The sequence below is a fragment of the Anabas testudineus genome, chromosome 17, assembly GCF_900324465.2.
Source record: "Anabas testudineus chromosome 17, fAnaTes1.2, whole genome shotgun sequence".
Lineage (NCBI taxonomy): Eukaryota > Metazoa > Chordata > Actinopteri > Anabantiformes > Anabantidae > Anabas > Anabas testudineus.
The window spans coordinates 7,836,745-7,854,980 of record NC_046626.1 but is presented as its reverse complement, the minus strand read 5'-3'; the positions used below and the strand labels follow the sequence as shown (position 1 = coordinate 7,854,980).

At 40.1% G+C, this 18,236-nt stretch overlaps 2 protein-coding genes across 3 annotated transcripts; one reads left to right on the top strand and one right to left on the bottom strand.

The window, feature by feature from the left end:
- Nucleotides 1-1,491: 1,491 nt before the first annotated feature.
- lrrc8da (leucine rich repeat containing 8 VRAC subunit Da) lies at nt 1,492-7,780 on the bottom strand. The gene is made up of 2 exons (XM_026374578.1): nt 7,649-7,780; nt 1,492-4,980 (listed from the first exon to the last, which is right to left on the bottom strand). Exon 2 carries the CDS (start codon nt 4,976-4,978, stop codon nt 2,417-2,419), a length of 2,562 nt encoding a protein of 853 aa, XP_026230363.1. The 5' UTR covers nt 4,979-4,980; nt 7,649-7,780; the 3' UTR covers nt 1,492-2,416.
- Nucleotides 7,781-7,888: 108 nt separating this feature from the next.
- Nucleotides 7,889-18,055, top strand: gtf2b (general transcription factor IIB). 2 transcript variants are annotated; one of them, XM_026374579.2, is made up of 7 exons: nt 7,889-8,062; nt 13,558-13,670; nt 15,923-16,056; nt 16,236-16,382; nt 16,784-16,913; nt 17,106-17,387; nt 17,730-18,055. In XM_026374579.2, exons 1-7 carry the CDS (start codon nt 7,911-7,913, stop codon nt 17,861-17,863), a joined length of 1,092 nt encoding a protein of 363 aa, XP_026230364.1. In that variant the 5' UTR covers nt 7,889-7,910; the 3' UTR covers nt 17,864-18,055. The 2 variants fall into 2 exon arrangements, with proteins under 2 accessions (XP_026230364.1, XP_026230365.1); XM_026374580.1 differs by lacking the exon at nt 7,889-8,062 and adding an exon at nt 11,852-11,928.
- The last annotated feature ends 181 nt before the right edge of the window (nt 18,056-18,236 follow it).

Here is an 18,236-nt window from a genome sequence, read left to right as displayed (position 1 = left end):
TATAAAAGTGGATTGTGCTGATTCTACCATTTCAAACCCATTATTTCTCCAGCAGGTTGTTCCGCTGTTAGACCTTCGTGTTGGCGAATAGAGCAGTAATATCTGATGTGTCTCCTGGGTTGGTGGCGCTTGGCTCGTGGCCACAGGATTTCTAAAATCCTGGCTCCTGCCCAGACTGTAGTACGAACACAACAGGAGGAAAGAGCCAAAAGTAAAAAAATAAAAAATAAAAATATCTCCTCCTACTGCAATCACAGTGTAATCAAAACACAGTGGCACGGCTGGCTCCTTTGCTATTACCCAGGGCCTCAGGGCTCTGATTCATTTTCTGACAGTAATTTTACTTCAAATGTTTATAAAGTTGCATCATTCATACAGTTTGGTCAGCTTAAATCCTAACGTCATCAAGATAGCTCTTATTTATTCCCTGTCTTGTTAAACCTAAAAAAAGATTAAATGTTTTTGACTTTCATCTGTGTCAAAAGTTCAGCAGAAGATATTAACATATTCGTATTTCTGAATGTAAGTGTATGTGCTCAGAGATGAGTTGGTTAGTTAACAAACAGAATGAACAGAACCAGACTGAATAAGCAGCAGAATATACCTTTAAAACTATATTAGCATGTCTCAAGACCAAGTACACAGTAGTGTAACATCTGGAAGACATTAATTTATTCAGCATGTTAATGTAGTGCTGAACAAGAGACTACATGTGGATAAACCACATCACCTCTGTGACCTGGTTATAGGAACAGTAAAGACACTGTTACGCGACTGTGATACTTCCCTTGTTAAGTCCATGTACTGTAGATCTACCACATAATTTTAGCAGCATTATCTGTAGGATCATGTGGATGAATAAAAACATGTGCATCTGCAACAATGCAGAATTAGCGGGTTATTATTATTATTTCTCTTCACTGTGATTAAATGAGATCACTGTAACCTCATCTGCTCTGTCTCTTTATGACTAAGCACATTGGTCTAAGTATGAAGCCCTCAGGGTAACATTACCAAATCTACTTTTCCCAACAAGTTTTTGAGGCAACTAGTGGAAATTTGCAAGAGAGGAATGTGAAATTAAATTAAGTGTTCCTTTTTCAAAACAGCAATTTTCACTCATCATACTCTGTGACCCCAAATAACAATTATAAAGTACATTAATGTTATTCACTTCATCTGTGCTTGTCCTGCTATTACAAGACACATATCTTCTCTGAAATGTTTTAAGAGTTGTTTTGTTTGGGAACAAGAATCAAAAAAAGGAAACAACATTCTGTTTTTCACAAGGTTATTGAAATTCAGGGTAGAAAGAAAAGCAAAAATATGTGTGGAGACAGGAAAACCTTTGACTTAGAGGGAAAGAATACACTGGGGGATGCTCTTTCAGCAGCTGCCTAACTCCAAATATGTCCATTTACTTTGATTTGTTGTTTTCTCAGTATTCCATGGCGGGCAATAGTGAAATACATGAATAATTATCAGACATCCTTCTAAAACTGTGTTTTATTGTGACATAAAGTTGTGAACTTTGAGCACAGGATCACTAAGGTGGTAGAACAGCTCTGAAGAACACCTACAGGCCTACACATAAATCCAGTGAGAAGAATGAAGGCAGATGGATTTTTGTTTCCATTACATGACTCTGACATGTAAGATAAACACTCCTACTTTCATCAGACATTTCATGAAAATTGATAGTCAACAGATTCACCTTTTCTCAGCTCACTGTGGTCTTAGAATGTGTTATCACAAAGGACATTCAATGATCATTAAAGTTTTAGGTTTTCATTGTGCAAATTAATTACTATAGGCCTTAGTATACATTCATTCATTCAAGATTCATTCGATATTCATTTCTGGTGCTTTTTCTTCACCTGACATTTACAACTCTGAACTTGTTCTGTTAAATAACAGGCGTCAAAGAAAATAAAGGTTATAAGATTTTAAGAATGGTTAGACACTACTACAAGAGGAGCACTGCATTGTATCCGTTTCTACATCACATATAGAAACTGTTGAAATACAGGACATATTTATATTTGGCCTTGTGTTTGTGAAAGCCCTCACTGTAAAAAATAGCAGCAGTTAAGGCAAAAGATTGTTCCCCATGGTTATACCTGAGTACCTAAAACAATGATCTGTCATCAAAACAAACACATTTGGTCTGTAGAGTATTACAAAGAAAAGCTCAATTATCAATCTCTTATTCAAAGCTATGAAAATGCTAAACAAACAAAACACTGCTGAATCTGATACACACTCAGCAACAAGAGAAGCATCTCTGTCACGTTAACACACGTAAGACACAGTCTTCTAAAATAATCAAGAAAATATGTTCAACTTTGTGGATCCTACATTAATAAAAAGCCATCTGTTATAGGGGCTTATCTGTGTTGTCTCAGTCCTTTTTGTGCTATAAGCCACTCGTAAAGGAAGTGTTGGTATCACGGCTGATGCTCTCCTTAACATCCACAGGCAGAGTGTCAAAGAGATGGTCTTCCACAACCAGGCCGTTTTTGCGCAGCAGGCGGCAGTTTCCGAGCTGGGCAGGAAGTCTATCCAAACAGTTTCCCTTCAGCTCCAGCTGAGTGAGCTGAACCAATTGACCCACAGTTTCTGGCAGAACAGTGAGCGCATTGTGCCCCAGACACAGCACCTTGAGCTTGTTGCATCTGAACAGAGGCTTGGGCAGCGCCTCCAGCTTGTTGGAGTTGATGGCTAATTGCTGCAGGCTTTGGAGGAGCCCAACATCTGGGGGGAGCACTGTGATGGAGTTGTGGCTCACATCCAAGTGCCGCAGTTTAGGCAGCGTGAACAAGGCTGGGGGCAGTGCCTCCAGTTTATTGTGCGAGAGATGGAGAGTCTCCAGAGACTTGACCTGACCGATGGAGGATGAGATGGTGATGATTTTGTTGTGCCACAGTTTGAGGCATGTCAGCCTCCTGAGGTGCTGGAGGCTGATGATCTCCTCTATGGTTCGGATATTGTTAGATTTCAGGTCAAGTTCCTGTAAGTTGGCCAAGCTGAAGATGGCGTGGGGAATCCTCTCCAGTTCGCAGTTGTGCAGCTCCAGGTCAATTAGATTTGTCATCTTTTTCAGACTATTTAGTACCAGTAGTTTTGTACCATCATTGTGCACCACTAACTTAATCAGATGTGGTGAGAGATCTGTGATGCTTGTGGGTATTTTAGTGAGGTTGCTCTTCAGGCATAATGTCTTTAAATGTCTCAAGTCTCGCATGGATTCTAAACCAATCATTTTGTTGTTTTCTGAGCTCAAGTTGCCAATTAGGTTAAGCTCCCTCAGATTCCTCAGCAAATACACCCATGTTGGGATCTCAGCAACATCAGTGAACTTGACATGAAGGCAGCGCAGATGGTCACGGAGGAAAGCAAACCCGGTCTGCTCAACTTTGGCAGGACAGTGGCAGAGATGCAGCTCCTGCAGGCTGGTCATTTGGGAGACTTTTGCAGAGAACCTCACTTCGGGAATCAGCTCCAGTCTAAGCACTTCCAAATCCGTGAGGTCAAACACTGCATTCGGAAGTCCAGAGAGCATGAAAAGGTGCAGCTCCTGCTGGTCCTGTGCATTACGGGTCACAAGCTGCCTTAGTTTTTCAAAAGTCCACTCATGGTTGAGACTGATTTCCCTTAGCTTGTTTTCACTGACCTCAGACAAGAAGACACCAAAGCGCTTGGAGTAAAGTTGATCATACTGATCAACCATGTGTAAGAGGAATGCAAAGTCATTTTTGACGTCAGGAATGTCACTAAAGCTGCTCTCTTCCCTGACCTTCTCGAATGAGTACTCTTTCAGAGGTCGCCGAAACACCCAGAAGAGAGAGTATAAGCATGTCATCCCATAGATCAAAATTAAAGCCATGTAGGTAACAAGCAGCTTGTTAAGCATGAAAGCCATGTTGTGCGTACAGAAGAACCTTGAGTATCCTGTTAGCTGTTTAACGTCAGGTTTACAATCGTGTGTAAATTTAATTTCAGCCAAAAAGGTTGAAGTGTAGCACAATATCAAAATAAACTTGACAGTTTTGACAGCTGTCTGGGCTACATAAAGCTTGTAGATGAAATCGCTGTCCTCCACGTGGGCCCTGAATTTCCTCACTTTCTCAAACAAGGCTTTGGCTTGCTCCCCGTCTTTTTTATCCAGGATTGTCATACTACTTGGGACCTCCACAACGGGCTTATCTGCAGAAAACGTCACCCCAAGCATGGGTGTGGACGGCGACACACTTGTGTTTTCATCCTTTCCCTCTAAAGATACCTGCTTTAGTGCTGAAGAGGTGCCGGTAAACCTCTGCTTGTTCTCCTCCGAGTCCTCACAAGCCGTTTCGGACAAAGCCTTTGTAGTCCAGGGAGACTCAAAACACCTCCCAAGAATGGACACAAAATGCTCGATCTTCGAGCTTGTTTTGGGGTATTTGAACCAGAAATTGCTACTGACCATAAGAACAATTGTGTGGATAAGCGTGAGGTATGGAAAGTACTTGGAGTACCAGGGCAAGGCAACATGGTAACATATTTGGTTGACAAAGACATATTGTTGGAAGTCCAGATTGGTTTTGACCCCAGTTGGTTGAGGCTGATTGACATATTTCTCTGCCACCACAGCAGTCTGTTGGTGTCCGATGTGGAGTTCATGGATAGCTTCATCCGTTACGTCCTTGGTGGCATATGGGATGGAGGTCACCACAGTGGCCTCAGTGGCTGGTGATGAGGATGCGTCTGGTGCACTCTGCTGGGGGAACAAGTTAAGTTTAGTTGCTGAGGCCTCCTCTTGGTTCTCCAGATAAGGAAGGCAAGCCACCTGGTCCTTGGTGATCTGCATGGTCATGGCGAATATAGCCAACATGAGCATGACCAGCCCCAGGTAATCCATGAAGACATCCCACCATGGCTTTAGGATGCGGTACGTCGGCTGGATGTCATTCAAGGATGCAACCTCAGTGAGTGTGAACATTGCTGCAAAAAATGGAAGAGGGTCAGTCAGACTTTTTTTCCAATTACTATTACTTATGTTATATATGCAAAGTACATGAGTTATGAACATAAAGTTGATTGACAGGCTCTGAGAAACTGTGATACACATTTTTCCAGACATTTTAAAGCAAAAATCCTAGACAACTGAATCCATAATTAATTATTTAACCTATGATTACAATAACTGCAGCCCTGGTTGAGTTGCTGTGAATTTTCTCTGTTTATGTTCTGAAAGTCTGAGCATAAACAGGCCTTTTAAAACATGCCCAAAGGACACCGTACTGGAAGCATGAGTAATCTTTCAGGAAAAAAAAACTATTTAAAAATAATATTCAACATGTGTTTCTGGATCACCAACCTAAACCAGGAAGTTAAACATTTCTAGGTCCAAATCTGTAGCAGGTTGCCAAAAGTGAAGAGTCACGTACAGTAGTAGTCCTAAAGCTCCTCGAGTAACACATTTAACCGGCAGCTGTAAAAGATATGAATGTGTGACTGTGAAGTGCTAGTGTGATCCATCATTTTATCATAGCATGCAAAAATCAATTCTCACTTCCCCTCGCTTTTCAGTCTAGTTTCATTCAGTAACATTTTAATGATGTGTACGAGCCGAGCACAAGACTGTGCTAAATTTGGACTTGCAGTATTACAACCTGTTGTTACTGGAACAGTGCAGATTCCTTTGATGTGAGCCTCACTGAGATGTTTGGCACACATGTGTTTCATTTAGTAAAGCTCTGCGAAGTGTGCCCTTTTTAGCCCTTATTTAGTTGATGTGGCACTTTCAGTATCATGTGCATTGCTTCCATCATCTTTCCTCTGCTTCCTGCTTCTAATTTAAAAGAAACACAAATAAAAATATATGTTTGACTATTTCCAGTGAGGTATGAATGGTATTTTTTACATAGAGTAGATAACTGAATAAAATAAATAAATAAAACAAAACTTCTGGAGTGTTCTAGTAGCTTGAATTGTTGACACTTTCACTGTAGTCTGTAAGTCTGATAAAATGGAGTGCTTTAATAGTTTTATTCTTTATCAGAGACGTCACCAAAGTTTCTTAACTAGTTTACTACAAGTTATCAGCTGATAGTTCAGATCAGTTTATATGTACCAAACTGCAGTACAGAAATGCAATAAAACATCTGTCTGGGGTCTTTAGAAAATGTGTTTCCAGTGTTCATAGTCTGTCTACCAACAAGTTAATCATTCACCTATTAAATACTGTGCTCTGCTATTTCTTGGTTACAGCTCCTTAATAAGCACATTTAACAAATCCATCTATCTTCTTTGAACCTCACTTTGGACAAACCTATCTGCCACATGACTAAATGTAATGTAAATGACAAGGATGTCCCAGTTTAGGCTGCTTCTGCAGGGTTATACCAGGTTACGTTTTCTGGCAGTGCCATAACATTTAATAATATTCATGATGATGGCTTCCATTTAGTTTCAGGATCATATTAATGTGTGTGTGACTCACTGTCGTGGCTTATGGGGTCACTTGGATATAACAGAGCCACCACTCATCCTGTTATCAGCACCTGTGCTTTTCCTTCTTTGTAAGTCAGACTGTCTGCCATGAGGATGGCCTTTACACTCAGCTGAATTTGATCAGTTTGGAGTGGTTGGCAAAGCTCGGCGTACTGCTCCTCTCAGGTCATGTGTCTGCATCACTGGGCTTCTTGAAAGGTTTAGTGTTATATTTTCCTATGGAGACCCCCCCCCCTCACCCTCCTCCTCACAATGTAACCCCTTCTCCCTTCCCATGTCATGTCTGCAGTTCCTCTTACAAAGACGTCAGATCAAACTGAAGAGGAAGGTCATTTTTACCATAGGCCTACTTTATGTTTAGACTATATCCAGGCAAACCATGATAACTGTGGATCTGTTTGGAGAAGGCGCTTGTTGATGGTTGACAGCAGCTCCACAGTGGATTTAAATGATTAACTCTCTCATCGCACAGTCTTCACACATGATGGAAGTAACGCAAAGAAATAGGGCAAAAAAAAAAAAAAAAAAACTACCTTGACTGTGGGGGCGCCAGGGAAAGGGTCCGGGGGGTAGGGTGGTGAAAGTCCGGGTTAAACCTGTGGGACAGTGTCACCACGTTTCTGTGGAGCAGGATGGGGCCCAGTGCCAACACAATACACTACAATAAACTTCACCAGTGACAAGAGGCTCTGCAGGTCAAACAGTTAGATGGTGAAATAACAGCTGAATAAAGTCTTAAAGTTATTTCGTCCAGTTATTTTAGTTTAAAGATGGGTACTAGTCAGTTTAATGTAACTCAGACGACTCAGAGGTTCAGCCTACACGGAAATCTACAAAAAACAATGTGCCCTTTTGCATTTAGGCACACTTTCCTACCACAACAGGAAACAACACATTTTTAGTGGGATGTTGAAACGTTTCGCCGTTTTCCCCACGCAGGGAGTTCCGCAGTGACTGTGGGGGTTTGATCAGGTGACTTGTTGAAACACGTTCAACTGAGGCTCCGCATGTGTCCCGGACTGAAGCAGGTAACTCACCGCAAACCGTGACCCGGCGGAGAAAAGGCAGCAGCCAAGTTTCTGACTGACAGGATTTATCCCTCTACAGTGGAAAAGTCCGAATACAAAGTGGAGCATAGGTGTCGGGATATACTTACTGCCTGTGTGGCGTTATCTCAATCCACTTATTTGTCCCTCAGCCCGAGTGCCACTTTTCGCTCCGGTCTTCAGGTGCGCCTCTAACCTAATTTCTCAGCCCCGTTAAAAACTGCGGGAATGGCGCCGGTGTGTAAAACAAAGCTGTAACAACATGAGTGTCGGGTAGGCCGGTGTGTCGGCGTCCTGCCTCATGCCTCAGCCCGCGGGGAAGACTCCGCTGCGCGTTGGACAAAATACGCAGGTACACCTCCAGCGGAATAAATGTCTAGAGAAGAGGCACATCCAACATGGAGCCGCGCAGACCGCTGCTGTGGGCGCTATGGGCGCTTCTCATTGGAGGATGACACCACCTTGCTGCATTCATGGAATGTGGGAAACCGTGGTTGCACCAGCTGCGCACTGTCGAGCCTCGGGTGAGTTTCAGCTGATTATTCAGCTCACAAAGAGTTTGTTTTGTTTCACTTCCTACTCAGATGTTCTACTTAAGCAAATATTTATTTACAACAGAGTATGAATAAATAAAAGTATTCATGTATCATATTTATATTTGTTTTGTTATTGGTTTGTAATGTTTATTATTATTACGGCATAATGATTATTATATATTGAAACATCACTAATGTTACAGCAGTGAGAGGTCAAGATAATTTAACCATGTTATGTGCTGCCAGCTTGTGTAATCTCCAATAATAACAAAAAAATAATTCATTTAATAGCTGATTTTTTTTAAATTAAGAATCTGCATCTGCAAAGTAACTATTAACTCAAACTGTCAATTAAATATAGCGACGTAAAACGTTCAAGTAACAAAATGGAAATACAAGTACCTCGAAACTGTATACAGTCCTTGAGTAAGGATTTATTTAGGGCAACTCTCCACCTTTAGTAGCAGTTTCAATCGACTGTTTCATAAACTGCTGCACCTACATCCAGCTAAAGACTTTGGAGATGTTGGATTTAAGCCCTGGTTTCAAAATAAGATAATATATTATCGTTGTCAGACTAAAGTAAACATTTGTCAAATCACAAAAATACAAAAAGAAGAAAAAATGTCTTGAAAATTGTATTTCCAATGTGACTTGAACACAGCACGAGTTTACCCCTTTCTGTTTCTGTCTCACAACCTACAACTAGTGTCATCTAGTTATTACTTCTCTAGTCTGCTTTTAGTCCACATGACACGCATTTGATGTTCTGCATTGTTACAGTTAAATGAAACTACTGGAATCTGTGTTATAATCTCCAGCTACATGTGTTACAGGTATTAACAAACTCAACAGTCGATAGGACCCTGAGTGCTGAGTTCATGCAGCACTTCCAGCTCTTTCTGGATTTGGATGAAGATGCACTCAGTGGAGGAAGTGTTTCCTCACTTGCAACCCATACAGGTTTCAACCGGTCCTGGGCTGTTACTTGCTTTCACTCTTCTCACTCTACCCTTGTACTTTGTTCGGGCAGAAGAAAAAAAAAACAGAAGAAAGAAAAAAGAAAGGAAGAAAAGCATCCGCTGAGACATGTAGTGCCCTGAAAGTCGGCCAAGGTGCATGATCAGATGTGGAGGTGGTGCCTGACTGTACATAAACACATGCAGACAGATTACACTGATAATTCAGAGGCTCTACAGAAACCAGATAAAATGGATATGGTGCAGTATATCAGATTCCTGTTGTTGCAGTTGGGCTGAATGTTTGCTCAGAGGTGACTGACTCAGTGTGGGTTTTCACTAAGTTTATAGACGACTTCTAAAGAATACCAAACAAAGACAGAATGGACAAAGTTAATGAAAAACACCCCAAATAGGTGTAAATGTACTACACTTTCTCACTTGGATCACATAATTCTTTAACTGCTTACCTCTGTAGCTTGTTGCCAAGATATTACTCCTAATAGCGTTTTAATGATAGGAAATTAATGCCTCTGCCCGCTTAAAGCATTGTTTTTGCCTGTGTTATTGTATCTGGTAAATGTAGTAGGTGTGGTGAGGAGAAGGAAAAGAATATAAAATGTTATATTGTCCTGGTTTGTTATCACACTAGATTGCAGCCAGAACAGTGGTGAGGCACTATGAGGTTTCCTGTTTGTGGAGATACAGTAACAGGGCCAACAGCTAAAAGCCCAGATACTCCTGGCAACCAGTTTAGTGTGTTGAGAATTGGTCTATGAGCTGTTAATTATTCAGCATGGATCTCCCACTATGTTTTGTAAAGAATGCACTGCATAGTCCTGCACTCATAAACATTACCTAGTACTTTAACTGGACATGTGAGGCCTTTGTGTAGTGAGTAGCCAGAAAGAAATAGTCATTCAAATTCTGTTCAAACCAGACAACAAACCCACACACATAACCATGATTCTTCAGAAACTCCTCCCCCTTACAGGGTAAACACAGAGGTCTCTCACCACTTCACACAGTGGGCTAGGAAATTCATTCATGAGAAGATTAGGGTTAGTGGTGGGCATGTAGTAAGGATTGTTTTTTCAGGTATAATTAGACAGCAAAGAGTGCGTATTACATTATATACACCACCACAGGTGTCTGAAGACAGAATATCTGCTCGTGTGCTGATCCTTTGCTATTATTTAACATACAATAAGAGCTCCAGATAATAGTGAGGTGGTGTTATATGTGTTGCAACTGGGTAACAATGAAAAACCAGCTCCTGAGGCACTGGGCTAGCCAGTACAATGTGTGCATTTGCATGTTTGAGACAGAAAGAAACGCAGCCTCAGGACACGTGCCATTTTTTTCTTCTACTCAGTAACCAGCATATGGGTCTCTGCTTGTTTGCAGTCTGTTAATTGCAACACAGATATCCTTCATGTCGTGACTTGTAACTATTAATGTAAGTTTAGTTTCCACAGGCACACTAAGTCCACTACATGTTTTTCACTGACAGCTGTATTTGGAAGGAAGCAAGATTTGTGAAGGCTTGTCTTACACTTTTGGTTCGAAAATCAATTGCAGGAGTGTAATAAGAGGTTTTAATAACTAATAAATCACATATTGTCTTAGTATTCCTTCATATAAATAGTATTAAACATGTTCATTTGAATGTTGTTGATTGTTTTCACTACTGATGAAATTACTTGTTCTTGACTCACGCTCAAACAGCCACATCACTACAATCTGTCAAAGTGTGCAGATTTTGGATGAGATAGGTCACACAAAACAGTACACATTCAGCAAAACGTAGCTTTGGCATATCGAGTGTTGTTTCAAAACAAATTTAAATATAAAAAAATCAATATTATATGTTTGAAGACAAAGTTAGAGATCATTGCTGAATAATCAGTCCATGAACACTAATCTCTGTAATCTTCATTCTGGAAGGAGAAATGTGGTTGCTGAGCCAGGGGAAATTTTCCAAACCTGGCACACTTGTTTATTTAGCTCCACCTGCTGTTGTCTAGATGCACACTGCACACTGATGTTCTCAACTGATACTGTGCATGGCAATGATAATGATTTGAAATATATGAGTTAACTGTATATTTTATAGTGTAAATAAGGATAAAAAAATTTGTTTATGTTTCAATAAATAGACAATGGGTAGCCATTGTTTAATTATAGGCGTTTTATGTATAGACAAATGTGTTCTGTCATTTCAAAGCCTGACCAACTCAAATGACTCTTTGTTGCACTTTCCTTCACAGGCCTGGGAAGTACAATACAGAGAATCAGTGCAGTCATAGACTGGTACAGAGTCAGAGACACAGCCTGGAACAGGCCTTCTTTATTTTTTGGGGCTTCTTAAAATATGTCAGTACAGTCTAGAGATTAATTGTTTTTGTGCAGACGTTTAAATGTCGAAATTACGATATGTGCCTCCAAAATAAAATTAATTCAAAGCACTCCGAAGAAACGTTTCATATCATAACTGAATGATTAATGACTCTTTAGTTGATATCTAAGGTAATTAAAAACCTTATTACCAGTACAAACCTATTTAATTCAGAGTCACTCTTTTATAATTTAGTTTATTGTTATTAAAATAGTATTATATCCAAGTGGTATTTTATGTAATTTCACTGGTATTCTATGAAGATTTGTTGCACATAAATTACAACAACAAATGTTGCATTAGTATTGTTGTTCAACATCATACTTTTAAAATTAATACCTGGGCGACATCGAAGCGCAGTTGGTCTAGCTTGGACCACTCGGTGTCCCGTAGTCCAGCGGACACGTGATAAGAAAATGTTATAAATAGAGGTGCTGCAACCGTTTGTTTCTGTGACACAGAAGCAGAGTAAGGAATAACATGGCGTCGACCAGCCGGTGCGTAGCAACTTTCACTACGATATATAATATCTGCTTTCTTTAGATGGAACTCTTACAATGTTATTTGTTAGCTTAAGACATATAGCGTTGGACAAGATAGAAGACGCTTGTGTTTCTCAGACAGAATCACGCCGTTATTAGTCCCGCAAGGTGTACAATGCATTGTGCTAGGTAACGGCTAGTCGGCTAACGTTAGCTCACTGGCTAGCTAGTTAGACGTTGCCAGAAGTCACGGTGTGTATCTTGGTAACATTCACACACCGCCGTGCTGACTCTCGGTAGCTTCTGTTGATTGTCATGTTAACATCGCATCGCTTGGTTGACTTGCTGCCACTTTAGGTCTTTTGTTAAAGACAAAAATAGAGTAACAGCCAGAGTAGTATGAGGACGAAACTTAGGCTAACGTAACGTTAGCGTTAATAACTCAGTAACTGGAGTTAGCGGGCTGCGAGCCGCTCTATATCAAATATCTGCCATTTGTAAACATAGGTAAATGTTGTTGTTTTGCAGCTTGTTTACATTGAACCTTTATTGAATCATGATTGAAGTATTATTGAGTCAATGTTATAGTCACTAGCTCGTACACAGAGTGACTTGATTTAATTAGGCACATTTGCTAATAGTGTTTGTTTTTGCCTCTCTGCTGGTTTGTGATTGCAACTTATTTTAAGCTTGGAAATGTTTCTTATCAACATGTAATAAACATTTTTAGAATACTCTTGGTATTTGGCCCTGGTTTGACGCCCATAAATGAGGTCATCTGTAAGGCTTTCGCCACATCATTGTTGGATTTAGTCCAGGATTCAATTTATGCTTCTTATTGTTTTTATTTCATGATTGTAACTGTAACTGTTCATTAGTCTATCCACAAATAAGTACTCATCTGATATGTTCAGTTCTTTCCTAATTAGAATTCCCACATATTGGGTTCTCTTGCTTCTTATTTACAGTATTTATTTGAGTTTTAGTTTTAACCTGAGCTCCTAAAAACTGTAATAAGACCAATTCAGATACTAAACAATCAAACAAATCAGATCAACAGTATAGAAATCATTGTTAGCTACAATCCTAATAATGACACAAATACACCAAGCTGTAATTGAGCTCTGTGTTCAGGTTGTTTGATGTTGCCTTTGTGTTAAAAATGTAAGAAATAAAATTAATTTGATCTGTTTTGATCATTCATACTTTGTTTTTGTTTTTTTATTATTTTATTATGTGTGCATTCACACTGCCCGAACCAGATTGGGCCTGCTTGGAAAGTTAGATCAATACACCCATTATGACATAAAGCAGTCATTTTGTAAGATGTGTGAGTTGATTGAAAAGAGAGTAAAAAATTTAATAAACATCTGAACTTCTTAATAGCTTGTATTTAAATCTCCCCTGGGTATTAAAGACGATGAATGATCTGTTATAAGTCACACTCTGCTGGCTATTTTCAATTGTTTTTTTCCCCTTCTCCAACTCCTCTAGATGAGACTTTTTAATTTAAAAACTTATTTTGCGTTCTGACATCAACATAAACTCTCTCTTCTCCCGCTGCATTTGTCTGTCTTCATTTTTCAGTCCTTATCTTTTCCTTTGAGTGATTTGATCGTTTGTCTGTGTTTTTTTTTCTTTTAGCGGAGATGCTCTGGCCCTTCCCAGAGTTCAGTGTCCCAACCACCCAGATGCCATCTTGGTGGAGGACTACAGAGCAGGGGACATGATTTGCCCTGAGTGTGGCCTTGTTGTAGGTCAGTAAGTACAATAAAATAATGTGCACTTTTGCATTTGAATCAGACTGCTTTCCGTGTAAGAGCACATCCCTCCTTTCTGTTTTGGTTTCCTCTACTTCCTGTGCCTCTCTGTCTTCTTGTCATAGTCATATGATCAGACTTGTTAGCACGCACATATCTCTCTAAACCTGTGTGTTTGACCAACATATTTTAAATCATTCTGCACATGAAGATATGCTACATTGACAGACTAGACATGTATTGTATTTCATAGCCTGAATGCTTTTAACCTGCTTGAAGCAATGACATAAATGCATTTAATTATGAACTTTTCTATTCTATTTCAGCGAGAAGAGTGGGATAGAGCCTTTAAGTAAAGAAAAAAATGTTAACTGTTTTATGGTGGCATAGCATTTCAACTACAGTGGCCAGTTTCATGAAATATGAAAGAAATAATAGAAATAAGAAATACTAAAGTTGAAAATCAGTTATCGTGAACAATCAGTAGGTGTGAAACAAAACCACAGAGGCTACTGCACACACACAACAGTATGATGGTGATGTTTATTTAGTAACATGAGAAGCGCTTAGTTCAAGCTGTTAGCTTGTCTTTAGGCTAAACAGGTGGACATTAGCCTTTATAAGAGAGTAAAAATACTAGCATTGTGTTTAATGTCAGATTTAATTAAATAAACAACCTCATCAGTGCTGGAGACATATTTTTCCATCCTTGCATCTTTCATCTCCCCAGTATGATAGAGATTTTTTGTAGGAGTCAGAGTGTAGAAAAAAGTATAAAAAAGAAAATGTCAGACAATCACTGTTAGATAATCAATACACTTCACTGTGGACTTTTTTCCCCCATTACATCTCACATATAGATTAAGAAATGTTTTGTAATTTAAATCATCTGATGCAACTTGATGGGAAGCAGAAAACAGTGTGAAAAGTGTGATGTAGACTGTAAGACAAAGCTGTAGGGAACACAGAGTTCTCCTGTAACAAGCCCCCTGAGCACAGAGCGGATTAGACGGGAGACAAGAGGCGCCAGTCACTTTCTGATGCAAGCTGACGTATTGTTTCTTCCTGCTCCCACAACTTCTGCTGCCTCTGAGAGATGAATGTCACTTTGCTATTAGAAAGACTGATGGATGGTTAAAAACGTGTAACAGGTTTTAAAATATTTGCGATGAAATCCCACGTCCTGTAAGGGTCCAAGAACAGACGGTCATAAGTTTAAAATGACAAATAAAAGGAAACTGTCTCCTTGTTGAGACAGTTCGTCCTTCCAGTAGGTCCTGTCACACCTTTTCTGCTAAGTTGATACAAATGACTGAACGTTTACTTAGGTCAGATCTTTACCAGATCATTTCATTTCTTGAGGGAAAATTAGAAAGAAGAAAGCGTGACGTATAAAATAAAGCAGCTAAGCGGCCACAACACTGAGAATATCGTATAATAGTAAAAGCAGTAGATTGGGCAGGTCAAAGAAAGGTTTCACAGGGGGATCGACACAGCATTTCAGATGAGGACAATAGCAACCGTGTTTGCAGAAGGGAATTGTGCTGCATGTTGCACCATCTTCTGGCTAATTATTCCAGGGGGGATTAATGCAGCCAACACATGTCCTCTCTTTGTGCAAAGACTGTTTCTATGTGCAAATGATAAAAACGTAACAATTTAACAAATGCCTTCATGTTTATCAAAAGCTTTGTTCTCCTGAAACTGATACCTAAATCCTTGCTATTACATTTCACAGTTTGTGTTCTTACCAGTCAAGCAACAATAATACACGTTTGAGAGCAACAGGTTTAACCGGCAGTAGAAAGGGTTAAAAATCTTATATTAAAGGACAAAGACGCAATAAGAATCGAGATTGGATGAAACATTATTGAACTGAATTTACTCTGTGTGCATTGTATGTAATTTGTATTAAAACTAAAAGTCCTGGACGATTTATTAGAGTAAAATAAAAACAAAAGTTTTTCAAAGTAAATTAAGTTTGAAACTGCATCTTGGTTTCTGATGGTGTTTGGTCCCTATGCAAGTCCAAACGTTTGACTGCTAGTGTACATTTTGGTTTGGATAAAAGCGTCTGCTAAATGACTAAATGTAAATGTAATGTAAATGTACATTGTAAAAATCTTAAACATTACAGACATGCAGCAAACTTACACATCAAGCATGTTATTTAAAACATCTGTTGTTTAGCCTGCTTCAAATTTATTTTCTTGTTTATTTTATTTTCTGTAATTGACCCCTTCGACCAGGCGACCGTGTAATCGACGTGGGCTCAGAGTGGAGGACGTTTTCTAATGAGAAAGCCCTTAAAGATCCATCCAGAGTGGGAGACGCCCAGAACCCTCTGCTCAATGGAGGAGACCTGACCACCATGATCGGCAAGGTGAGAGACAGAAGTTCCTGATGATAGAAATGAGATTAGTTGGGTGCATGTTTAAAATTCCAGCTGTTCTAACTTATTTACTTCAGAAGAGATCCATCTACATCATCTTCATAGTTATTATGGCTTCTCTTTAAATTACAGTGAATTTTACACTTAAACATCCACTGTCTCCATCACAGGGAACAGGCGCAGCTAGTTTTGACGAGTTCGGAAACTCAAAGTACCAGAACCGACGGACGATGAGCAGCTCTGACCGGGCCATGCTCAACGCCTTTAAAGAGATCAGCACCATGGCAGATCGCATCAACCTGCCAAGGAACATCGTAGTAAGTAGTAACAGTATTAATAACTGCAGCTGTATCGTTTTTCTCCTGCCTGGCTTAGTTCAGACTCAGCTGAAGCTGAATGTGATGACGTTAGAGCCATTAAGTCAAATGAAATCAAAACCAGTCAGATGAGGGTAAAACACAGTGAGCAAGAGATCGAGAAAAATGAAACTGAAGTTGTGTGGCGATTGCGTAACTCTGTGCAGCCCTGTGGTTTATGGTCTGTGTGTATGGACTCTCCGCAGACTGCAGGTTAACCTGAGACAGTTTTTTCTCATGAAGAAAGAGGCCCAATCTGAGCTGAAAACATGCTTCGTATATGTCTCATTCCTACAACATGCTGATTTTTGTTTCACTTAGTAAGGAAGACTTAAGACTAAAATAATGTTTTTACTCCGCAGGACAGAACAAACAACTTATTCAAACAAGTTTATGAACAGAAGAGCCTGAAGGGACGAGCCAATGATGCCATCGCTTCAGCCTGTCTCTACATCGCCTGCAGACAAGAAGGTGTACCGAGAACTTTTAAAGGTCAGAAAAATGCTATGTCCAAACCATTCCCTATAAAACGAACACTGAATGGTCCACTCAATAGTGAAGCGCTAATTTCAGACATTATCGGCGTCATACTGTGTCGGATAACCGTATGATCCTTAAAACGGGGAGCAGTGTCCAGATTCTTTTCTGTCACCTCAGTCTGAACGAGTCTCTTGTCCTTCACAGAGATCTGTGCAGTCTCCCGGATCTCCAAAAAGGAAATCGGTAGATGCTTCAAGCTGATCCTGAAGGCGCTGGAGACCAGTGTGGACCTGATCACCACAGGAGACTTCATGTCCCGCTTCTGCTCAAACCTTGGTTTGCCCAAACAGGTGCAGATGGCCGCCACCTTCATCGCCAGGAAGGCCGTGGAGCTCGACCTGGTGCCAGGCAGGAGCCCCATCTCTGTGGCCGCAGCAGCCATTTACATGGCGTCCCAGGCCTCGGCAGAGAAGAAGACTCAGAAAGGTGAGTGACAGTGCTGCTGTGATCCTGTTGGTAGTCAAACATCCAACATAACCTGTTCACCTTAGACCAGAGGTGAAAACAGTTTTCAAAACGGACCTTTTTAATGTTGACACCCACAGTTGTACCTGGTTAAACTGGATTAATTGGCATCAGGCCTGTGTATAAACATTTAAGAACTGGTTTGACAAATTACTGTTCAGCTGTAAGCAGATAAATATAAATGTTTATTAGGTATCTGTAAACAACTCCTCCTGTTGACACACATTAACTGTACAGTTGTGTAGAAACTGAAAACGACAAAGTATTAATTAACCGTTTCCTTTGTCTCTGGTGCTTCCACAGAAATCGGAGATATTGCTGGTGTCGCAGACGTCACGATCAGACAGTCGTACCGACTCATCTACCCGAAAGCTGCAGAACTTTTCCCACCAGACTTCAAATTTGACACACCTGTCGATAAGCTGCCCCAGCTGTGAAGACCACGCTCCCTGCACAGTGCTGATATTTTTCTGCTGTACTTACAGGATTGTATTTGTTATCATCTTATTTGTGTTGGATTTGGAAGATTTCTCTTGTCACGTCTCAGACTTTTTAGCCTTTATGAAGGCGCTCTCACAGGAAGTAAATGGACACATTCCAGTGCTTAAATAAACCGCTTGCAGACTGTTCTTACAGTATTTCATTTGAGTGTATATACGACACTGTGTGTATATATATGTCCAAATGGGAAAACGGAATTGACGCTTGCAATTTTAGGCCGGTTTCATACTGTACACATCAAACTTTGTTTTGTAGGAAAGTGACCAGGTTCTATTTTGTTAGTTTGTTTGAATTGTTTTAAGTAATTTA

Excerpts from the sequence above, each read along its gene's own strand:
- lrrc8da (XM_026374578.1), bottom strand. The coding sequence starts at position 4,978 with ATGTTCACACTCACTGAGGTTGCATCCTTGAATGACATCCAGCCGACG.
- gtf2b (XM_026374579.2), top strand. The coding sequence starts at position 7,911 with ATGTCTAGAGAAGAGGCACATCCAACATGGAGCCGCGCAGACCGCTGC. Across the intron at positions 13,671-15,922 it reads TGAGTGTGGCCTTGTTGTAG|GCGACCGTGTAATCGACGTG; the intron begins GTCAGTAAGTAC and ends CCCTTCGACCAG. Across the intron at positions 16,914-17,105 it reads TGTACCGAGAACTTTTAAAG|AGATCTGTGCAGTCTCCCGG; the intron begins GTCAGAAAAATG and ends TGTCCTTCACAG.